The 26,226-nt window shown below is 38.1% G+C and overlaps 1 protein-coding gene across 2 annotated transcripts; it reads right to left on the bottom strand.

The window, feature by feature from the left end:
* Positions 1-285: 285 nt before the first annotated feature.
* ano6 (anoctamin 6) lies at positions 286-26,054 on the bottom strand. 2 transcript variants are annotated; one of them, XM_067427399.1, is made up of 21 exons: positions 26,000-26,054; positions 25,780-25,874; positions 24,499-24,566; positions 23,324-23,452; positions 21,807-21,875; positions 19,589-19,867; positions 18,556-18,669; positions 17,109-17,224; positions 15,674-15,808; positions 15,492-15,597; positions 11,549-11,609; positions 11,203-11,348; positions 11,031-11,108; positions 8,936-9,170; positions 6,324-6,493; positions 4,405-4,502; positions 4,175-4,305; positions 3,459-3,664; positions 2,025-2,227; positions 655-760; positions 286-566 (listed from the first exon to the last, which is right to left on the bottom strand). In XM_067427399.1, exons 2-21 carry the CDS (start codon positions 25,862-25,864, stop codon positions 360-362), a joined length of 2,742 nt encoding a protein of 913 aa, XP_067283500.1. In that variant the 5' UTR covers positions 25,865-25,874; positions 26,000-26,054; the 3' UTR covers positions 286-359. The 2 variants fall into 2 exon arrangements, with proteins under 2 accessions (XP_067283500.1, XP_067283499.1); XM_067427398.1 differs by having other exon boundaries at positions 25,780-26,049.
* Between the last annotated feature and the right edge of the window lie 172 nt (positions 26,055-26,226).

The raw sequence follows: 26,226 nt of genomic DNA, 5'->3' as shown, positions 1-26,226 counted from the left end.
AGCAGAGGGCGTTTAAACTGATGTCTCACAGCAGCCACGCCCCTTGAAACAGAGCATTCGAGGCAGAGGGCTAATATCAGTGTAGAAAAAATACCTTAAAAGTCTAAATTATGAAATTTTTTATGTAAAAACCATACTTACAATATAAGTCCACCTCAGGAAACGTTATAAAATAATAAAATCCATACCATAGGACCTTTAAAATAATAATAAAACTAGTGGTTTTAAGATCGTGGGTTGAATCCAGCTTTACACCACACACTGTGTCTGCTGAAAAGAAAACGGCTACGAGCTTGTTTGATTGAGGTTTAGGACGCATGTGTCTGAATACGAGGCGTTGTGCAGGGATTAAAGACGGTTCAGAACTTCAGGTCCAGCTCCGGCTCTTCAACCTGGTCCTGAAGAGTGTCCGCCACAGGCTTCATGAGCTCCTTAAACTGCTTAATGTTGGTCTCGTGCAGGATGACCTGCGTCAGGTAGCGCTCCCGTTTAATCTGCTCTTTCAGCGCCTCCGGCACATCCGGGATCATGTAGGACAGCATGAACTTTGTGAAATAAACGATGTGCTGAGAGGAGAACAGAACAGCATGTTTAGAGCCTTACTAGCACAACTGGAAGTGTGTTTCATGAGGTGTGTCACATATGGTCGCCTACCTCAACCACAATCATAAAAGCCAGTTTGGCAGCAATGACGTGCCAATAATATTTGCTGAACTCATATTGATTATGATGACCGGGAGGATACCTGAAATCCCGATACCTGAGAACAGAAAACACATCTGTCAGTGTGCATTACATCAGCGGCTCTTTATATAATAGAGCTGTCTTGTAAAATCTTGCATTCTGCCTTATTCACACCGTTAAAGAGTTGAGTCTCATGATAAACATGGACAACATTTCAAAACACGAGTTGGACGTATGACGGAGTATTTCTGCGCCGGATACACCCCTTCAGGCTTCAAACAAATCTCGGAAAGTTTTTTTTTTTGAGTATGACATCATAAAGTGCGGAAATCCTTAAATGGGCACTTCTCCCATTGAGCGCGCACACATGCATACACACACACACACAAGCAGGCACACGCACAGCCCCTAAACCTACACATCTCACACACACACCGCCTCTAAACCTACCCATCACACACACACACACACACACACACACACACACACACACACACACACACACACACACACACACACACACACACACACACACACACACACACACACACACACACACACACACACACACACACACAGCCCCTAAACCTACCTATCACACACACACACAACCCCTAAACCTACCCGTCTCACTCACACACACACACACACACACACACACACACACACACACACACACACACACACACACACACACACACACACACAGCCCCTAAACCTACCCATCACACACACACACACACAGCCCCTAAACCTACCCATCACACACACACAGCTACTAAACCTACCCATCACACACAGCCCCTAAACCTACCCATCACACACACACACACAGCCCCTAAACCTACCCATCACACACACACACACACACAGCCCCTAAACCTACCCGTCTCACTCACACACACACATACAGCCCCTAAACCTACCCATCACACACACACAGCCACTAAACCTACCCATCACACACACACACAGCCCCTAAACCTACTCATCACACACACACACAGCCCCTAAACCTACCCATCACACACACACACACAGCCCCTAAACCTACCCATCACACACACACACACACACACACAGCCCCTAAACCTACACACACACACACACACACACAGCCCCTAAACCTACCCATCACACACACACACACACACACAGCCCCTAAACCTACCCATCACACACACACACACACACAGCCCCTAAACCTACACACACACACACACACACACACACACACTACCCCATTCCCACTTTTCCAAATGTTTAGATACCTCTATGAAACATGCATGCTGAGTATTAAATGATCATTCACAAATAAACACGATGTTTGCCAAGCTGACCGGCATGTGGTGATGTTGGACCAGGACACTGTGGCATCTGGTCTGCTCGTCTCACTGAAGTCTTCAGTGTTGAACACAGACAGTGAGGAGTTGATGAAGCCCGCCATGGTGTGGTTTGAGCTGCCTGCATAAGGGCTCACAGAAAACGCCCAGTAATAAACCAGCCGAGGAATCATGTCCGAAGTGAAGGCAATGATGGCAGCCTGGAGAGGAACACACACACACACACACACACACACACAGATGCAGAGAGTGAGTGAGCATGACCCCGAATCACACAACTAGAGTTTTAACACAAACGTCAAGATTTCATTACGATTCACAAGCTTGTGATTTGATTCCCTTCTGATCTTTAAACTGAATCGATTCATTTGGAAACTTATCAGGTGCAGTAGATTCAAGTCAAACATTTAAATATAATATAATATAATATAATATAATATAATATAATATAACTGTTCAACTACATAATTATGTCTCTACTTCAATTTGTTTTTTAAAAATATATGCATTTTATCCAAAAACGACTTGCATTGCATTTAAGGAATATAGTCGCCTATCAGTTGATGCATTGTTACATAAAAGTCGAACTTATGACACAGGAAGTCATACTTATGAGATGTGAGATGCATTTATGACACATTAAATAGTCAAAATGATGACATTAAAAAGTCCAAATTATGTCATTATAAAGTCGAAATGACATTAAAAAGTCCAAATTATGCCTTAAAAGTTGAAATTATGGCATTAAAAACTCTAATTAACTAAATTGAAATAGTCAAAAAGTCAAAATTATGCCATAAAAGTTGAAATTATGACATTAAAAACTTTAATTGACTAAATTGAAATAGTCAAAAAGTCAAAATTATGCCTTAAAAGTTGAAACGATTACATTAAAAAGTCAAAATTATGACATTAAAAACTCTAATTGACTAAATTGAAATAGTCAAATTGTCAAAATTATGCCTTAAAAGATGAAATTATGAATTCAAAGATCCCAGTCAAAATTACGGCATGCTAAATGTTATGAGATGAGAAGTCAAAAATATGACTTAAAAAAGTGTAATTATGACATACTAAATCGACATTATGACTTAAAAAGTCAAAAATATAACATTAAAAAGTAGAAATTATGACATAAGTCAAAAGGAAAAGATGAGAAGTCAACATTGTGAGATAAAAAGTTGCAAAATATTTTTAATATAAACACCTAAATGTCGGACGTCATAACTTGTTTTCGTGATGGATTTCGTGAAGTGGAAGAGATGATCGGTTCACGTGCCACATTAACTCATAATAATAAAATTGACCATTTTAAAAGCTCAGACTCGGTTATATCAAAGTAAACAAAGCTTCCGTATTATGCTTTTATTTCTCACAACTTATTGACTTTTCATGTTTATGTGCATATAAGCTTAAATATTTTCAACCCACATTGGTGGCCACTGCTAGAATCGCCACGCCCTGTAGGATGGGCTGCCAGGCTCCGATATCCTGGGCCTTTTCCGGAACGATCCGCCGGAACTGAGTGGTGATTTTCCAGGCATCCACACGGATTTCAAACATATTGTTGATCAGCGCCAGGAGAGGAGCCAAAGGGAAAGACGCCACAAACAGCGTCACAAAACCGAACTGGATCACTGTGGGAACGCAACAGACCAAAAAAAGCACATTCAGACAACCGTGCTCGGGTACTCACAGCTGATTGGATGATTCAAATTAGGGCTGCGCGATATTAAAGAAAAATGTGATATGTAATACCTTGTTAAATAATGCGATATTCAATACGCGGTACGATATTGCTATTAGTGCGTAAAATCTATTTAAATTATATTTAAGATCATGATTACTGAAGACTGGAGGAACCATCCTGAACATTCAGCTCTGATCACAGAAATAAATGATCATTTAAAGTATAATAAATTGAAAACCAAATATTTTAAATTGTAATAATATATCACAATATTTAAAAAATTCTGTATTTTTGATCAAATAAATGCAGGCTTGATGAGCAGAAGAAACTTCTTTCAAAAACATTACAAATAGTAACGTGTCCAAACTTTTGGCCTGTACTGTATGTACATTTGCGATATTTCGATAATTTCGATATATTGCACAGCACTAATTCAAATGCGTGCGCAGCATCTCACCCATCTCCAGGTACTCATAAAACAGGCCGAGCTTTCCTATTGGCTGGAGCTGATAGTCCTGTTCCCAGCGGGGAATCACCTTTTCTGAACCCACCTGGGTGCAATGACGAAATATCAGATTCTTCACCCACCTAGAAACATGGTTGTTTATTAATCCTGTGGTTTTTGATCTGCTCTATGAAAGAGTTAATGATCCAGACAGAAGGTCTGATTGGCGGTGGGAAACTCACGGCAGAAGGACTTCCTGTATGTTGTTCCAGACGGCCTTTCCGGTCATGATGATCGACAGCTGTGTGGTCAGCTCAGTCAGGCAGCCACCAGGATCACACTGAACAAAATATAGTTATAATTATGTATAATTATAATTAATATAATTATCAAAAATAAGACATACAAAATGTACAAATTATGACATAAGCTATATCTATAACATTACAAAGCCATACAATATAAGTCGAAATTATGACCTTTTTAATTTATAAATATTAATTAAAAATGTATAATTATGGCATGATAAATGATATGAGATGAAAAGTCAAAAAAAACTTTCTAAATTATGACACATTAAATCAAAAGTATGACTTTTTAAAAGTTGAATCATGACTTAAAAGTTATTTAATTACATATAATAAAAATTATTTAAAAAAGTCTAAATTATGTCAGGCTATGACAAAACTACGACATTAAAAAGTCAATTACGCCAAAGTCATACTTACGACATTTAAGTCGTAATTACATTAAAAAAAAATCAAAAATATGACATACTAAGTTCATAAATATAACTTAAAAAATTGACATTATGACAAAATTAAAACAAAAGATTAAGTTATTACAAAAAAAGTTAAAATTATGACTCAAAAAGTTTAAATGATGACTTAAAAAGTTTAAATTATGACATACAAAGTTTAAATTAGGACTTTTAAAGTCTATTATAACATTAAAATGCATAATTATGACATGATAAATGATAGATGAAAACTTCATCTTTGTGACTTTTTGAAAAGACACAAAAAAACTAAATTAAAACATAAAAAGTTTAAATTATGACAAAAAGTTTAAATGATGACTTAAAAATTCTAAGTTATGACATACTAAATAAAATTTGACTTAAAAAGTCATAACTATAACATTAAAAAGTCCAAATTGCAACATTAAAAGTCAAAATTATTAATTAAATATTGAAATCATGACATTAAAATGATGGCATACTAAATGTTATGAGATGAAAAGGTTAAAATATGACTTCAAAAGTCATAACCATAACATTAAACAGTCAACATTATATAAGAAGTCATAATGACATACCGTCATAATTATGAGATTAAAAAGCCAATACATGTATCCTGACTTTTTGTCAATAATCATTCATTTTAAGTCATAATTCTGACCTTTTATGTTGGAATTTCTACTTTTTTATGTCCCAATTTCAGCTCAGTAATTAGCTGGAATATGTCCTCATGATTGTGACTTACTATGTCATGATTTCGACGTGTCTCATCATTATGATTTAGCATGATTTTTTTTAGGGCTGTGCAATATATCGAAATTATCGAAATATCGCAATATGCACATCGCAATGGCTCGCAATATGTGAATGATTTTAATCAACATTGTGAAAAGTGTAAGTTTTATGTCACACATTTGGCAGAGAATAGACTGAGCACATTACTATTATTTATGGGACTTGCTTGACGTTAAAAAGAGTTATTAAACGCAATAATTCGCAAAAAACAATCATTGTTGTTTGACACATGCACCGAAACATGAACAATTTGTGACACAAATGTTTGCTAAAACACAGCTGGTCACTTTCAGAAGTTGTAGCGATGCTTTCTTTTCCCAGAGAGAATGTGAAACACAAATGGTCTCAGTTTTCAAATACATTTTTTAATATAATTGAAATAGATTTTACACACTAATTGCAATATCGCATCGCATATCGAATTATTTAACAAGATATCGCATACTTCTTCAATATCGCACAGCCCTAATTTTTTTCTTATGTGGCAGGAAGAGGCTTCCTATAATAGACATCACAATAACAGACCAGAGTAGGAACTACTGAAACCGAGACTTTATGACCAGAACTTCTGTAATAACTACAATTTTGTAGCCTGTAGTTCCTCATCCTCTGACAGAAAAGCCTCACCTCCTCATTGCGGTACGCCCCAAACCAGTAGACGGGCTGTCCCGGATAGCCCACCACCTTTCCCTTGAAGAAAGCGATGTAGAAACAGGACGAGTAATAGTTCACGAACTGAAAGAGGAACATCTTCAGCGTCAGGCTGTTCTCGTACTCCGTCTTGGTGCGCGGCAGCTCTGAAGCACACAGAGCGAGTATGGAATAACTAATGCGGATCATTCATGTTAATACTTACTGTAAAGTGCTACCAAACAGAGGTGGACAAACTACACAACTTCATTACTTGAGTAAAAGTTAAAGCACTACTGGTCAAATATTACTCCGTTACAAGTGAAAGTTGTACTTTTGATACTTAAGTACTTTTGAGAACAAATACTTCTGTACTTTTACTTAAAGGTGCACTATGCAACTTTCCGTCCACTGGAGGGCGCCTACTCAAAACAAATGCGTAGTTTGATGACGCCAAGTGTGGGCACAGTATGCAGCAGCTCTGTTTATCATATTAGATACATTTAAGTGTGTTTAAAATGATGTTATGACGTTCCTCTGTGCGTTCGCTCGGCGCTGCTGTGACATGTTCACACTGCTAAGAGTAAAGCGCTTCTGCTGAATAAAACCGAGAGTAGCGCAGATATGACGCGATTGACAGGCGACTCGCTCAAACGCTGAAACGTCCCGGTCCTTAGTTAAAATAGCAATTTACTCACAATTTACAAATAGTTGGAAACATTTGGGATATTGTAAGTACTCAACTGAACAAAATATATAACACCGGCCTAGTGTTTTTTGGATATTTTACTGCAAAAATACTACATAGTGCACCTTTAAAGGGATAGTTCACCCAAAAATGAAAATTCTGTCATCATTTACTCACCATCATGTTGTTCCAAACCTGCATGAGTTTCTTTCTTCTGCTGAACACAAAGGAAGATATTTGGAAGAATGTTTGTATATAAGCAGATTTTGGGCCCCATTGTCTACCATAGTAGGGGGAAAAAATACTATGGCAGTCAATGGGGCCCAAGATACAAACATTCTTCCAAATATCTTCCATTATGTTCAGCAGAAGAAAGAAACTCATGCAGGTTTGGAACAACTTGATGGTGAGTAAATGATGACAGAATTTTCATTTTTGGGTGAACTATCCCTTTAAGTAAAAGTACAGAATTATTTGTTCTCAAAAGTACTTAAGTATCAAAAGTACATTTCCTTTTTTGAGTCAACGCATTATTTTATTATTGTTGTATAAATGCACATTATGCCATCATGGTTTAAGCCAGTCAGTGACGCTCCATCTGACATACAAGCATACGACTAACTTAAACTCATTTAAATACTTGTAGAAAAGTTATAAAGCTGCTGTCACTTTAAGGCCGAATGCACGGATCCAATACACTGACACACATCTGATATTCTCACACTGTTCACCTTCACTTCAGACAGAATCAACTTTGTTTATGTGAATACTCCACTAAATGAGCATTTGGACATCCGTCTTCTTCCATTTTGCTCTAAACTATAAATCAGTGTTTAATAAACGCTGGGAAATCATTGAACTTCACGAGAATCTACAAGAGTGATTCCTGAAAGGCTTTCTGCAAAAACCCAAACACCTTTTAAAGAAGAAAAAAATCATCCTCCGACTTTCAGAGCTGCGACAGAAACGACTTTCGGCTTCGAGGACCTTGTTAGAAATGTAGTGGAGTAAAAAGGACGATATTTGTCTTTCAGATGTAGTGACGTTAAAGTCATAAGTTTACAGAAAAAAATAATACTCATGTAAAGCACAGATACTCAAAAAGTGAACTTAGGTACATTACTTAAAGGGTTAGTTCACCCCAAAATGAAATGTCATTAACTCCTCTCCCTAATGTCGTTCCACACCCGTAAGACCTCCGTTCATCTTCACACACAGTTTAAGATATTTTATATTTAGTCCGAGAGCGTATGCAAGTGTATGCACACTATACTGTCCATGTCCAGAAAGGGAATAAAAACATCATCACAGTAGTCCATATGAGACATCAGTGGGTTAATTAGAGTCTCTTGAAGCATCCAAAATACATTTGGGTCCAAAAATAACAAAAACTACGACTTTATTCAGCATTGGCTTCTCTTCTGCGTTTGTTTTCAATCCTCAAATAAAGATTCAAACGGTTATGAATCAGCGAATTGATTCATGATTCGGATCGTCAATGTCACGTGATTTCAGCAGTTTGACACACGATCTGAATCATGAATCAATTCGCTGATTCATAACCGTTTGAATCTTTGAGGATTGAAGGATTGTCGTAGTTTTTGTTATTTTTGGACCCAAATGTATTTCCGATGCTTCAAGAGACTCTAATTAACCCACTGATGTCTCATATGGACTACTGTGATGATGTTTTTATTCCCTTTCTGGACATGGACAGTATAGTGTGCATACACTTGCATACGCTCTCGGACTAGATATAAAATATCTTAAACTGTGTGTGAAGATGAACGGAGGTCTTACGGGTGTGGAACGACATTAGGGGGAGGAGTTAATGACATCACTTTAATTTTTGGGTGAACTAACCCTTTAAGTAAATGTACTTAGTTACTGTCCACCTCTGCTACCAAAACTGGTGACTTACCGAAATCTGTGATCCAGATGGCCACTTTTTCGTAGACGTTGTTGAGAATCATGATGACGATGAAGCTGATGATGGAGGCTGTGAGGGAAGTGGCCATCTGAGGGGTGACGTACTCTTTAAACGGCTCCAGCTCTTTGCGATTCTTCCAATCCGAGCGCAGCCTCGAAGAGAAAACGATAAACATCGCCAAACGATACACGATCACCCCGACCACTGATGCTATGATCAACAGAATCTACACAAGATGATAGATGGATGATGCAACATGAAATTACACTGAAAAGCCATTTTACATGACTAATGTGAATGCACAATATGGCCTAGAACATGTATTAGAATAGACTTAAGACATTGAACTGAGTGATACTTTAGTCTTCCGTAGAGCTGCTTATAGCTGAATCAAACTTGAGCTTTGCATTATTATTGAACTAAACTGAGCCAACATTGAACTGAATTGAGCTGAATAATGACACTATTTTCTGCCGTAGAACTGCTTTATGATTGAACTGAGACTTCAGGACTAATGAACTGTCAATTAGCTAAACCGAATCAACACTTAACTAAACTGAGTCAACATTGAACTTAACTGAATCAACAGTAAACTAAACTGAGTCAACATTGATCTAAACTGAATCAACATTGAAATAAATCGAATCAACACTGAACTAAACTGAATCAACGCTGAACTAAACTGAATTAAATTGAACTAAACAGAATCAGCATTGAACAAAACTGAATCAACACGGAACTGAATCAACATTGAACTAAACCGAATCAACACTGAACTAAACCGAATCAACACTGAACTAAACCGAATCAACACAGAACTAAACCGAATCGACACAGAACTAAACCGAATCAACACAGAACTAAACTGAATCAACACTGAACTAAATCAAATCAACACAGAACTAAACTGAATCAACACTGTACTAAACTGAATCAACATTGAACTAAACTGAATCAACAATGAACTAAACTGAATCAACACTGTACTAAACTGAATCAACATTGAACTAAACTGAATCAACACAGAACTAAACCGAATCAACACTGAACTAAACTGATTTAAATTGAAGTACACAGAATCAGCATTGAACAAAACTGAATCAACATGGAACTAAACTGAATCAACATGGAACTAAACTGAATCAACACTGAACTAAACTGAATCAACATGGAACTAAACTGAATCAACATTGAAATAAATCGAATCAACACTGAACTAAACTGAATCAACACAGAACTAAACCGAATCAATGCTGAACTAAACTGAATTAAATTGAAGTAAAAAGAATCAGCATTGAACAAAACTGAATCAAAATTGAAATAAATCGAATCAACACTGAACAAAACTGAATCAACACGGAACTAAACTGAATCAACTCTGAACTAAACTAAATCAACACAAAACTAAACCGAATCAACGCTGAACTAAGCCGGATTAAATTGAACTAACTAACTCCACACTGAACTAAACTGAATCAACACTGAACTAAACTGAATCAACATTGAACTAAACTGAATCAACATTGAACTAAGCTGAATCAACACTGAACTAAACTGAATCAACACTGAACTAAACTGAATCAACACTGAACTAAACTGAATCAACACTGAACTAAACCAAATCAACGCTGAACTAAATTGAATCAACACTGAACTAAACCGAATCAACATTGAACTAAACTGAATCAACATTGAACTAAACTGAATCAACACTGAACTAAACTGAATCAACACTGAACTAAACTGAATCAACACTGAACTAAACTGAATCAACACTGAACTAAACTGAATCAACACTGAACTAAACTGAATCAACATTGAACTAAACTGAATCAACATTGAACTAAACTGAATCAACACTGAACTAAACTGAATCAACACTGAACTAAACTGAATCAACATTGAACTAAACTGAATCAACACTGAACTAAACTGAATCAACATTGAACTGACTTGAGCTGAATAATGAAAACATCTTCTGTAGACATTATTTGGCTGCTTTATAGTTGAACGGAGTACACCTTAAGACTAATGAACTAAAGTGAATTAACAATGAAATATGTAATGACTGAAAGTGTAATATTACCCAGAATAAAACAGTGCCGATGCCACATGACATTCTCATGCACTTCCCACAGGCGCTGTACGGCACCCTCTCTTTAGACTGTATAAAACAAACACAGAAGCACACTGCATATTTAATGTGTTTCAGTTAAAGTAAAACACCTAAAACAATGAATACAGCCACTGCATCACACCTGCGTGACAGGGTTTATTCTATCATGAGTGCATCTGGCCTCGTATTCGGGCCGTGGCTGTTCTTCCTGCTGAAGAAACTCCACCGTGTCCCAATCGTGCTCCAGGACGGCCTGGTATCGCTTCCAGAACTCCAAAAACAGTGTTACTGTGAAAAACAAAACACATTGCATACAAAAAATGTATTTATGCAATGCACCTGATTGTTGCATTACAAAAGATTGCATGCTGGTTCTCGGACAGAATAAGCTGAGCAAATGTTGATGTAAAAACACTGTTGGTGCAATGTTGACTAAGCAAAGGTTTAGCATAATGACGCTACGATTAGGGTTAAAAAAAATCACTCACCCCAAACAGACATAAAAACAGCAAACACTAATGTCCCATAGTTATCAAATATACACAGTCTCTGTGGAGGAAAACGAGAAACACATGATCAGTTTCAGAACAACAACAGGGGAGTTTCACAAACACCAGAAGTTAAATCCTAGATCAGATAAGAAATCCCCAAATCCTCCAGAAGAGATGCTGTGCAATAGCAGTGCTTCAGACTGCAACCTTGTTTCCTGCTAGTGCTCGTGTGACTAAATGATGTTAGAGGTCGCACAGATCAGAGACATTTCTGTTACATATGAGAAACGGCAATGAAGAAGAAGTTTTATTTATATAGCACCTTTCCGGAGCTCAAGGTCGCTTTACATTGCACAAGTGAAGTTAATAAACGTAATTTCGGGAGGAGTACGCCCATCTAATCTTTCAATTAATACCAAGGTATAAAACCAGCAGCTTACTTCTTCCCCTTTTTAAGTTCCTGCAGCATCCCTCCTCCTCCCCTGCTCCTTTTGTACAATTTTGTACACTACACTGGTGGTGGTTGAGGAGAGATCCCTGACATGAGTGTAAAGCGCTTTGGGTGTACAGTAGTACATATAGCCCCTTTCACACTGTGATTCCGGCAAATACACGGATAATGCGACCTGGCATTTGTTCCCGGGCCGCTAGATTTGGTCCATTCACACTGCCAGCAAAATACCGTAATATGTGTGCTTTCACACACAACCCGTAACGGTCCCGGGTCGAGTTGACACGTGACATCCTGATGTGACGTATAATGACGAGCGATCTCAGCTTCAGCGCGGATAGTAAGGAGCTCCGTGGTCTCGACTTGTGTCCAGTTTGCGCACGTTTCTGCTTGTTTAATTTTAGTTTCTTTTGTATACGAACACTCTCTGCGTTTAAAACACCGACGAGCTCTTCTGGCACTGCAGGGTTGTATTATTGAAAAAACAAGCTCTAGGAGTCGCACGATAACTTCGTACACGTTGCGACATTAGTTTCGGCTTTTGTTCACACAGCGCTCGTCCCGGGTCGAATACCGCAATATTACTAGGTCCCCGACCCGGGTCGAATTCGGTAATCAATGCCGGGACGTGGTTGCTTTCACACAGAAGGCGACCCGGCAATGCTCCGGGAATATTGCGGGTCCGACGTGCAGTGTGAAAGGGGCATATGAAAGCACTATATAAATGACTCATTCATTCATTCTTTTATTCATTCAATTTTGCCTGTTATAGGGGGGCAATCGGAGCTCGGGTCGAATATCCTCTCCGAGCCCCTCTATAGCAGACAGCAGGCCAAATCTGTTTACCGCTTTCACTAAGATTATATGGGCACACAAACTCGTGAATTACAGTACATTTAGACACCTACATATACATCTCTATATACACATCACATAATACATATAATTGCATTATCTGAAATGCTTGCTGAATAGATATGTTTTTAACTGGGACTTAAATGAGTAAGAGGTAGCAAATTCCATAACTGAGGAGCATTTATACTAAATGACCTTCCACCAACAGTAGACAGACGGAAACGAGGGACGGAAAACAAACCAAGTTCAGCTGATCAAAGTGACAGGAAACAAAAGCGGAACGGAACAGCTTAAAGTGGGGTAAGTGTTATTTCAAAACCGTTTTAGAAAAAGGACTCGGGCAGAGTGGAATAACAAACTTGTAGCCAATCAGCAGGTAAGGGGCGTGTCTATGGTGAGAAGAGAGTGAGCCAATCAGCAGGTAAGGGGCGTGTCTATGGTGAGAAGAGAGTGAGCCAATCAGCAGGTAAGGGGCGTGTCTATGGTGAGAAGAGAGTGAGCCAATCAGCAGGTAAGGGGCGTGTCTATGGTGAGAAGAGAGTGAGCCAATCAACAGGTAAGGGGCATGTCTATGGTGAGAAGAGAGTGAGCCAATCAGCAGGTAAGGGGCGTGTCTATGGTGAGACGACAGTGAGCCAATCAGCAGGTAAGGGGCGTGTCTATGGTGAGAAGAGAGTAAGCCAATCAACAGGTAAGGGGCGTGTCTATGGTGAGAAGAGAGTGAGCCAATCAGCAGGTAAGGGGCGTGTCTATGGTGAGACGAGAGTGAGCCAATCAGCAGGTAAGGGGCGTGTCTATGGTGAGAAGAGAGTGAGCCAATCAGCAGGTAAGGGGCGTGTCTATGGTGAGAAGAGAGTGAGCCAATCAGCAGGTAAGGGGCGTGTCTATGGTGAGAAGAGAGTGAGCCAATCAGCAGGTAAGGGGCATGTCTATGGTGAGACGAGAGTGAGCCAATCAGCAGGTAAGGGGCGTGTCTATGGTGAGAAGAGAGTGAGCCAATCAGCAGGTAAGGGGCATGTCTATGGTGAGACGAGAGTGAGTCAATCAGCAGGTAAGGGGCATGTCTATGGTGAGAAGAGAGTGAGCCAATCAGCAGGTAAGGGGCGTGTCTATGGTGAGACGAGAGTGAGCCAATTAGCAGGTAAGGGGCGTGTCTATGGTGAGAAGAGAGTAAGCCAATCAACAGGTAAGGGGCGTGTCTATGGTGAGAAGAGAGTGAGCCAATCAGCAGGTAAAGGGCGTGTCTATGGTGAGAAGAGAGTGAGCCAATCAGCAGGTAAAGGGCGTGTCTATGGTGAGAAGACAGTGAGCCAATCAGCAGGTAAGGGGCATGTCTATGGTGAGAAGAGAGTGAGCCAATCAGCAGGTAAGGGGCGTGTCTATGGTGAGCCGAGAGTGAGCCAATCAGCAGGTAAGGGGCGTGTCTATGGTGAGAAGAGAGTGAGCCAATCAGCAGGTAAGGGGCGTGTCTATGGTGAGAAGAGAGTGAGCCAATCAGCAGGTAAGGGGTGTATCTATGGTGAGACGAGAGGCCCAGTGCACATCATTATTCAAACCTTGAGTCACACAGGACGGACATTAGCCAAGAAAGAACTAATATATGCTGCTTTTGCTTGACTCTGCTCGTGTGTCATGTTCGCTTGTTTGTCCATTTGCGATCGCATTGTGTCTCACTTGAGCGACGATTACGACCCGTTCATTTCCACACCGTATGGAGCATCTAAAGCCCCTCAGTGTTTTAAGGTTTCAAGCGCCAGCTCACAAAATGTGACCAACAGGTGAAAAACTATACACCTAATATACCGATATGTTTGTTTCCTCTTTACATCTATATTACCCATCCGGTTTTAATTGTAATATATGTCGTTAGCTGGACTATCGTGCTTGAATAGCCTAATAAATTTATCGAGTTGTTTATGAGAACGGTTTGTGTTTTGTGATCGCTATAACTCTAATCTGGTCATAATTGTAATATGTCGTTAGCTGGACTGTCTGCTCGTGTACTATAGTTGTTCATGAGAACGGTTTGTGTTTTGTGATGGAAGGGTGACTTTTTCATCGAATTTTCGACCTGGATTAGTAACAAACAGATTCTGTTACAGTCGTTGTCTGGGTTACGTTTGTGTGGGCGGAGCTATCAAAATAGGGGCGAGACCCTTTTGGGGTTAGGGGCGTGTTTGTTTTGCTGATTTGAAATATCAACAATGGTTACCAGATAACACTTACCCCACCTTTAACATAGGCTATTAGCAAACTACACCAGTCACATGATTTCAATCAAAGACTTGAGATGTACAAAGATGGTGCACTCATATTACTTATGAATGGGATAAGGCGGAATAAGTCCCACCTTCTAAATATAAGAGCGAATTGCTGACTGATAAACTCATGAGGTCAATAATATGACTATTATAGGACATTGAATGTCCTCAAATATTTTGAACCAATTTCCCAGGAAACTGATTTATTTGCAAACTGTTTATCCAATATTTCAATTCTGCATGTAAGTTACTGTAAATGTGCAACCTTTGGATGAAACATGGCTATTGCCTTCAGGAAGCTACCAGCTGAAATGCTCTGGGTTTTCGCCCACAAAAGTACGTCATCCCTGCAGAAATGTAATTGGCTACTCACTTTAGACGACTCGCACGTGATGTTCAGCCTCCAGTATGGACAGTCTTTATCACACTGCGGGCACATGACAATTTGCCCACCAATCAGAGGGTCGCACACCTCTTTGCTGCCCAAGCAGAGTTATAATCAGTCAGAGTTCATTGTAAGTGCATTACCGAGCATCATGTTCTGAGAGTGCGTACCTCCATGTGCTGCTCTCTCTGTTTGAGTATCCGTAAATGAAACAGCCGAGGCCGACTGCAGCAGCGAGGAACAGCATGAATGTGTAGAAACCCAACCAGGCAAAATAAATGCTGATCTTCTCACCGAAATACTTCCTGAAAGCAAGTTCAGGTGCATATTAACTAAACTGAACAGTCTTCTGTAGAGTTGCTTTATGGCGTAATCAAAGCCGTTTCATAATTGATGAACTTTTTATTATTATTAAACTAAACTGAATCAACATTTAATCAACACTGAACTGAATCAACACTAAACTAAACTGAATCAACATTGAACTAAACTGAATCAACATTGAACTAAACTGAATCAACATTGAACTAAACTGAATCAACATTGAACTAAACTGAATCAACATTGAACTAAACTGAATCAACATTGAACTAAACTGAATCAACACTGAACTAAACTGAATCAACATTGAACTAAACTGAATCAACACTGAACTAAACTGAATCAACACTGAACTAAACTGAATCAACACTGAACTAAACTGAATCAACACTGAACTAAACTGAATCAACACTGAAATAAATTGAATCAACATTGAACTAAACTGAATCAACACTGAAATAAACTGAATCAACATTGAACTAAACTGAATCAACACTGAACTAAACTGAATCAACACTGAACTAAACTGAATCAACATTGAACTAAACTGAATCAACACTGAACTAAACTGAATCAACACTGAACTAAACTGAATCAACACTGAACTAAACTGAATCAACACTGAACTAAAATGAATCAACACTGAACTAAACTGAATCAACACTGAAATAAATTGAATCAACATTGAACTAAACTGAATCAACACTGAAATAAACTGAATCAACATTGAACTAAACTGAATCAACACTGAAATAAACTGAATCAACATTGAACTAAACTGAATCAACATTGAACTAAACTGAATCAACACTGAACTAAACTGAATCAACACTGAACTAAACTGAATCAACACTGAACTAAACTGAATCAACATTGAACTAAACTGAATCAACACTGAACTAAACTGAATCAACACTGAACTAAACTGAATCAACATTGAACTAAACTGAATCAACACTGAAATAAACTGAATCAACATTGAACTAAACTGAATCAACATTGAACTAAACTGAATCAACATTGAACTAAACTGAATCAACACTGAACTAAACTGAATCAACACTGAACTAAACTGAATCAACACTGAACTAAACTGAATCAACACTGAACTAAACTGAATCAACACTGAACTAAACTGAATTAACAAGAACTTTTTTATTTGAAACAATCTGTGTTATATAAAGCAAATATACTAATACATGTGACTTGATCATCTAGAGAGGAGCAGAAGTCAGGCTAGAGATTAAAACACATGAAGTCAAGAGTTTTATGCCACAGACGCACCTGATGAGGTTCAGCGGCTGCATCTTGTAGAAGCTCTTGGGATTCGCCCACTCGTTGTAAAGCAGAAATCGTTCATTGGGACATTTGGGCTCTTTAGATTTCACATTGAATCTGCACTGTTAGATAAATCGCAAAAAGCACATTAGTGATCATTCGTAAAGTACTCATGTATTGCCTCAGTTACTCTACATGAACTACTTTTTTTCGATAACAGTTAAAGTTCACGCAGTAACATGTTACTACATGTAATTACTATAGTAATGACATTAAATGATGTGTAATTACGTAACTAACCCTAAACTGAACCCTAACTGTAACTCTATAGTAAGTACATAGGTATTTAATTTCATTCAGTACTTATCTGAGTAAGTATAATGTAACCATCACCTTAAAATAAAGTGTAACCCTTTTTTGTACTTACTACGAGTGAATATTGAATATTGCATTTATTTACTTATTGCATTTAAATATATTTTATATTTGATTTATTAGTATTAATGCTGTCAAATCGATTAATCACGATTAATCACATCCCAAAAATCTTTGTTTACATAATGTGTGTGTGTGTGTGTGTGTGTGTGTACTGTGTATAATTATTTTTATATATATATATACACACTCATTCATTTATATATTTAAGAAAATATATGCATATATACATTATATAAATATATACAGTATATGCATGCAACTATTTCTTAATTCATAAATGGGTGTGTATTTATATATACATAATAATTGTACACAGTGCACATACACAATGTAAACACATTTTTATTTTGGATGCAATTTATATACATTTATATTTATTTATTATATTAATTTATTTACTATTTTTATAAATGTTATTATTATTTATTTAGTATTAATTTAATAAAATGTATTTAGTTTGCAAGTTTTTTTACTATTTATTTATTTTTATGCAGTTTTTCGGTACACAGGCATTTTTTTGTTTCTGTTGAAATGTATTATTTATATTAATTTAAAATATTTTTATTAATAATTGATTTATTTCAATAACTAATTATCAATGTAATCAAATGTATTTAGTTCATTAGCTAGTATATTTTTATTTTTAATTATTTTGTGTGTATGTGTGTGTGTGTGTGTGTGTATATATATATACACACACACATATATACATATAATTAGCTCTTTTTAAACTTTTTTTATAGTTTTTTATAATTTTATAGTTTTTATCCTTAAACATATTTCATGTTTTCATGTTTCATTTCTTAAACATGTTTCTTAGTCTTTAATATTAATTTTGATAAAAATGTATTTTTGTTTTAAAATTTTAAATTAAATAATTTTAATAAAACTTTATTTCAGTTTTATATCAGAGTAATTTAATTTCATTAGTTTAGGTTAGGTTAGGTTAGTTTAGTTTAGTTAACTATAATAACCCTGACTGTGAGATGATTTTTCACATCTGACGGTTACTTACATCGTGTAATGGATACGCATCTTTGTACACGCCTCCGTTCATCAGTTTGGAGAAGCCGTACTTCTTCATGCTTCCTTTGACATCATAAGGTGCTCGGTTGAGGACGTAATATGCCTGTAACACACGGCACAACAGTAAGCGACAGGCGAAGGTGTCACATATTGAAAGAACAACTCCGGTGAGAAATGATTAACAGATGGTTAGCGAGTAGATCGTTCTCTGGGATGCGTTTTCATAAAAATCGAATGTAAAGAGTTTAAACAGATTTGCTTATAACACTAGTATATGGGGCATATAATAAGTAAAATTAAACCGCTAGTTAATACCACTAACTAGGCTCAAAATAGCCTCACACTAACACGGCAGCATAATGAGGGTCCCTACATGCAAACCGAAGCATTGAGAACTTTGTAAGAGTACAAACAGTTTAATAAGAAGATACTTTATAAAGACAGTCCATTACGCGTTTACAGACGGCAGCCATCTTGGAAAACAGTCTCGACGAGTCGAGCCACGAACGCTGTGCTAAGTGATGAGCTGTGACTTTGAGTCTCATGTGGGACAGCTTCTTCCCTTATAGTTAGTCAACCATATATTTTAATAAGCAGATATAATTCTTGCATTTCCATGTAATTAGATTTCACAAACTTAATTCCTATCGACCAACTCACTTAGCACAACATTCATGGCTCGACTTGTCCAAGATGGCTGCTGTCTGTAAACGCGTAATGGACTGTCTTTATAAAGTATCTTCTTATTAAACTGTTTGTACTCTTACAAAGTTCTCAATGCTTCGGTTTGCATGTAGGGACCCTCATTATGCTGCCGTGTTAGTGTGAGGCTATATTATATGGCCCCATATACTAGCGTTATAAGCTAATCTGTTTTTAGAGATAAAACACCTTACATTCGATTTCATGAAAACTCATCCCAGCTCTACTCGGTAACCATCTGTTAATCATTTCTCACCGGAGTTGTCCTTTAAGAGACAGGTGAAGGTAAAGTGAAAGCGACTCTTAGATGTTCAACGCACCATTCGGCTCCTCATGGCTGGCGTGAAAAACTGCTCTTGGTCCTTCACATAAAAACTGTTGAGCTGATCCTTCTTGAAGGGGGCGGTGAAGAAGCTCGTCTCTTTGGGGATGACATCCTCGCTGGGGTAGAAGTATTTGGTGAAGCAGTTGTACGTGGATGATTGTGTGGCCAGATCATTGGGCTTTATGGGCAGTCGGATATGCAGGAGTTCAGCATACGAACACAGCGTGTCAAAAGGCATGTGCAGTTTCACATAGAAAAGTTTCTCATCGATCACCTGCAAAACACAGCCAGAGAGGAAAGTCTCCCGTCAGCGCTCAGTGTTTTCCACACATAGACTCATTTGTGGCGCTGTGCCACAGAATCAACACCGGCTGCCAAATATTGTGTTTCGTCATTGATTTTTTTAACGCAATTTAAAACACGTACACGTATTCGTTCAACTGCATTTCCTTTCCCTGCTCCCCCTCCATCTCTCGTGTGTGTGTGTGTGTGTGGGCTGGTAATCCCTACGTTATGGGGACAAAATGTCCCCGCAAAAATGGCAGTATCCGAAATCCTTGTCCTTGTGGGGACATTTTTAGGTCCCCATGAGGAAAACATCTTATAAATCACACAGAAGGAGTTTTTTTGAGAAAGTAAAAATGCAGAATGTTTCCTGTTATGGGTAGATTTAGGGGCAGGGACAGTGTGTGTGTGTGTGTGTGTGTGATGGGTAGAAGCAGTGTAGGGGGATAGCAAATAAGGTTTGTACAGTATAAAATCCATTACGCCTATGGAAACTCCCCATAAAACATAGAAACACTGTGTGTGTGTGTGTGTGTGTGTGTGTGTGTGTGTGTGTGTGTGTGTGTGTGTGTGTGTGTGTGTGTTCCTTATTTGGCAATACTCTTGAGGGCACAAATGTCCTCACTTATATAGTAAAATATGAAAACAACATTTGAATGGTCCTCACTAGTTAAAAAGGCTTATAAATCGGCCAAAACAAGTTTTTCTTTAAATCTATTGTTTTGCACGTTTCTGGGATGGGTAGGTTTAGGGATAGGGGCAGTGTGTGTGTGTGTGTGTGTGTGTGTGTGTGTGTGTGTGTGTGTGTGTGTGTGTGTGTGTGTGTGATGGGTAGGTTTAGGGATAGGGATAGGGGTTGGTTTAGGGGATAGAAAATATCATTAACCTGATATAAAATCAATGGAAGTCTATATAATGTCCTCACTAATATAGTGAAACAAATGTGTGTGTGCGTGCCTCTCTCTCTCTCTCTCTCTCTCTCTCTCTCTCTCTCTCTCTCTCTCTCACACACACACACACACACACACACACACACACACACACGGTGCGTTTCATTCGATTGTAACTGTTGTTGCGCCATGCGTTCATCTCGCAGAAACGCACGCGGTCACGTAGTTCACAGCTCACTCAATTGTTGTAAACAAACCAGCGCTCTCACTACATTTGAATGGCTTAAGCGAACAGACAACAGCTTCACTAGATTTTATTATGGAGATCGATGATGCAACATTGTTATCATTCATTTTAAGCTCTTCTTGCATTTATCCCTGAGGAATTCCTTAATACCATAATCAAATGTGACCGTTCAACTATTTCTCATTTTTCATAAATGTTCTATCATTTAATTTAATAATATTTATTGAACATTTTAAGGAGCTCTTTAGGTACGTAATACTATTTATGCAATAATTATGGTGCATTAATGACCACTTCTTGACCACTATTTTTCTTCTAATATTTCTATTATTTATGTTAGTGTAGTAATTAAGGTTAAAATAGAGAATTCCAATGTAAAGATCATAACTGCTTGTTTATTTGTAGGTTTTGCATTTTAATAGCCTACATATTTAGACATGTCAAACACTAGATTATACATATAATCAGATTATACAGATAATGTACATCCTAATATTTGGGGGGGGGGGGGGGGGGTTCGATTGCTTTCGAATCTGTGGGAAACACTGAGCGCTACAGGAAGGTGTACGTGCCTTTGTCTAAAACAATAGCATTCCTGCAGAAACAGATCAACAGGCTGAGACAAGACTTGCTGTATCCTTCCTAAGAAGTCCATATTTACAGTTAGAACTGATAAAAACCTACCATTAAACGACGCAGGAATGGACAAGAAAGTCAGTAAAGAAAGAGGGACTGGTATCTGATACTTCTGGAAGAAAAACATCTCTAGAGGAATGTGCGATTAAACTCACGGATTGTGTCGCCTCCAATTCCACACCAAAATCCATCAGGCTTCCTTCAAAAACCTCTCGTCGTCTTTGCTGGAGGATTAATGAGAGAAGAGAAAACATATAAAACTCACTGCTTTTGGTGTGCATGAATAACTTTGTTCAGAAAAAAGTCTGGGGTTGAGTTAATTGTTAGGTTTTCTGATTAAGGTTTTTAGTATGTGTGTGAGACTGTGTGTATACTGTATATATACATGCACATTTATATATATATATATATATATTCACACACCGATCAGCCATAACATCATGCCCTAATATTGTGTTAGTCCCCCTTTTGCTGACCGGTCAAGGCATGGACTTCACTAGACCCCTGAAGGTGTTCTGGCACCAAGATGTCAGAAGCAGATCCTTTAAGTCCTGTAAGTTGCTAGGTGGATCGGATTTGTTTGTTCAGCTCATCCCACAGATGCTCGATTGGATTGAGATCTGGGGAATTTGGAGGCCGAGTCAACGCCTCAAACTCGTTGTCGTGCTCCTCAAACCATTCCTGAAGCATTTGTGCTTTGTGTCAGGAGCATTATCCTGCTGGAAGAGCCACAGCCGCCAGAATACCGTTTCCATGAAAGGCTGAACATGGTCTCAGCAATGCTTAGGTAGGTGGAGCGTGACAAAGTAACATCCACATGGATGGAGGACCCAAGGTTTCCCAGCAGAACATTGGCCAAAGCATCACACTGCCTCCGCCGGCTCGCCTTCTTCCCATAGTGCATCCTGGGGCCATGTGTTCCTCAGGTAAGCCACACACACACACCCGGCCATCCACGTGATGTAAAAGAGAACGTGATTCCTCAGACCAGGCCAACTTCTTCTATTGCTCCGTGGTCCAGTTCTGATGCTCACGTGCCACAGTTGGTGCTTTCGGCGGGGTCAGGGGTCAGCATGGGCACCCTGACTGGTCAGCGGCTCTGCCGCCCCATACGCAACAAACTGAGCTGCTCTGTGTATTCTGACAGCTTTCTATCAGAACCAGCATTAACTTCTGGAGCAGTTTGAGCTCCAGTAGCTCGTCTGTTTGATCGGACCCCACGGGCCAGCCTTCGCTCCCCACGGTCATCAATGAGCCTTGGCCGCCCATGACCCTGTGGCCGGTTCTCCACTGTTCCTTCCTTGGAGCACTTTTGATAGATACTGACCACTGCAGACCGGGAACAGCCCACAAGAGCTGCAGTTTTGGAGATGCTCTGACCCAGTCGTCTAGCCGTCACAATCTGGTCAAACTCGCTCAAATCCTTACGCTTGCCCATTTTTCCTGCTTCTAACACATCAACTCTGAGGACAAAATGTTCACTTGCTGCCTAATATACCCCACCCACTAACAGGAGCCGTGATGAAGAGATCATCAGTGTTATTCACTTCACCTGTCAGTGCTCATAATGTTAAGCCTGATCGGTGTACGTCACAATACAAATAGAATAGAAAATATCTCTCGCTGCTTCAGTTTCATCGTGTCTTTAGACATTAAGGTTATCGTTACTTACTTTTCTCCTAAAAATTGAGCCTTTTTTGTCTGATGCATGTTTAGACTCGTCCTCATAGACCAAAACAAGGTCAATCCTTCTCTTTCCATCGTTGAAAAACAGCGAGTCTGGGTTATCATTGAACTCAACCTGCAAACAACAAACTGATGTCACAGGAAGCTCAAAGTCATATTCAGTTAGTAATACAAAAGATTATTTATGAACTAAAAGGCCACAAAAGTTTCTTAATAAATAGCTTTGAACTACTAAATTAATAAGAAATAACAACAATGAGGCATTACAAAACCCAACAAAACAGTAACTATATATTAGTGCTGTCAAATCGATTAATCGCATCTAAAATAAAGTTTTTTGTTTACATTATATATATATGTGTGTGTGTATATATATATATATATATATATATATATATATATATATATATATATTATATAAAAAAATTTGTTGGTTTTTGTTGGTTTAACTTAAAAAAGTAAGTAACCTGGTAACCTTAAAATTTTGAGTTTATTGAAATAAAAAATGTGAGTTGATACAATGAAGGAAATTTGTTTAATAAATAGAAACTCAAAATATTATTGTATCTGAAACACATAAAAAAATGTGATAAATCATGAAAATAGCACTATATGGCATGTTTCACTGCGTCATCAGAAATAAAACACACACAATTACCCAATATACTTACAAAATCTTTTAATAATATTTTAATAAAGGCTGTCGAATCTTAAAAAATGTTCATTGTATTAACTCAAAATTTTAATTTCAATGAACTCAAAATTTTAAGGCAACCAAGTAATTTTTTTTCTAAATAATTTTTTACAGTGTACATGTATATTTATACATATATTATGCGTGTGTGCATCTCTGTAGATTTACGTATATATGTACATATATAAATATATATACAGTATATACTCACACACAGACATATCATATAAATATAGTAATATACACACACACACTAAGTAAACAAAAAAACTTTGTTAGATGTGATTAATCGCGATACATAGTGCTGTCAAATCGATCAATCACATTTAGGTAATGTGATTAATCAATTTAAATTTAGTGATGCAAAAATCATTTATGAACTAAAAAATTGCTTTGAACTACTGAATAATTCCTCCTAAAATTCTTCTAGTTTTGCCTTTATCAAGGTGGACAGAAAAGAAACAAACCTGTTTGACTTTCGGCACAGCTTCCCCACCTGGTCTAGATTTGTACGTTGGCGCCTGTTCAGAATAATCTGGGAAAAGCATAATATAAAACATTCAACAGGTGCATCGCAACTTATGTAGCCGATAATAACTGACCAGTAGTAATACATTTACATATAATTTAATTAACTATTGATTAGAAGAATATATTCAATGCATGAAACACTCAACATTCCTAGTCTCAAACAAATCACACTACATTACACTCGGCATGTGAACACTTCGAAACGGTCTCTGATTTAATGTTTACTCACAGTGAAGGGAAAACCCAACCAAAACAAACTAACCAGAAAGCAAAGCGTAATGGGAAAAGTTAACTCAGAGCAGATGTTGCATGGCTGGGTGGAAAATATCTATAGCAACGGCCTGAAAACAGCAAGGAAAACTCATCTGTCCCAGGACCAGGGATAACGCCTCCACCACACACACACACTTACTCCAGCTTATGCCATAAAACCGAGCAGCAGGGCTGACACAGAGGAAATCCTTAGTGCATGTTATTGTGCAATGAATATCACAATGTATTATTAATGAAAATACATGTAGTTGTAAAACTCAATCTCATGTTTGTGCAGATCAGATTAAAAAGGACCTGGCATAATTGAGAACTATTAGACACACCAAATACATGCATTAAACACATGCAATGCAATTAATCAAAAGTAACGTCAATACCAGTAAAGAGAGAGTTTATGGGCCATGAAGAGGATGGTGGCGAAGTGTGTAACTTGTCTTTCTGGTTCTGCGTTTTGTATTATTTTGCGCCTGACATGCAAATGTGTTCAAGTTGTTATGATTCGCATGTGTTCTTTGGAACTGAACGAGTTTGAACACATTATTTATACCTTTTCACATCATGTATCATTCTCACCACACCTGCCGCATCGAAAAAGAAACTAAAAGTGTGAGCCCAACAGAACTTTAGATAACGTTCTAGGAAAGTTTCCTCGATGTTATGAACAAACGTTCTCACAGTGACGTTTTTAGAACGCGGGACTTTTTTCCCTCGTGTAACAGTTGTTTTAGAACGTTCAAAAAGGATCATTTCCACAATGTTTGCAGAATTCTGAAATGGAACGTGAGTTCCCGGGAAAAAGGTTTTGAAACATGCTTTTTTTTTATAAACTTCATTACATGAAGTTGGCAAATCTTACTTAAAACACGTTTTTGTTAGCCATGACTTTGTCCCCCTATCTCTCTTTCTGGATAATGTACGATAGCGATAAGAGAAGCCGAACTCACCCACTTCAGACATTAAACACATCTCCACGTCTCCGTTCTCCGTTTCTGAGTCCAGCTCATTAATGTCATCTTCTGCTTCACTCATTCTTACAACACTTGAGAGAGCAACGCAACATGTAACGGGTAATAATAATAATACGAGTGTGTACAGCACAGATTCGATACAAAAACACGACCGGGAAAAATCAGTGTGAAAACAGAAGGCATGAAGTTCCCCTACCGGTCCGAGCTCGCTGAGACTGGGCGTAGGTGGGGTCGGAAGAAGGGGTATATGCTCTCAGACAGCCATTGCACAACTATTTGTAGCTGCAGATATTTGATAATTTCCGCTTTTGCAATAATTCTAGACTTTTGTGTTATAGTGTCAAACAGTTCTCGTCTATGTAAAGGTCTCTTTTTCCCCAGAATATGTCATCGTGTATATATGTTTTTTTTTCTATCACTAGT

Source organism: Pseudorasbora parva, chromosome 20 (assembly GCF_024679245.1).
Source record: "Pseudorasbora parva isolate DD20220531a chromosome 20, ASM2467924v1, whole genome shotgun sequence".
In the NCBI taxonomy this organism is placed as follows: Eukaryota; Metazoa; Chordata; class Actinopteri; order Cypriniformes; family Gobionidae; genus Pseudorasbora; species Pseudorasbora parva.
This window is presented reverse-complemented; position numbering and strand designations above follow the sequence as displayed.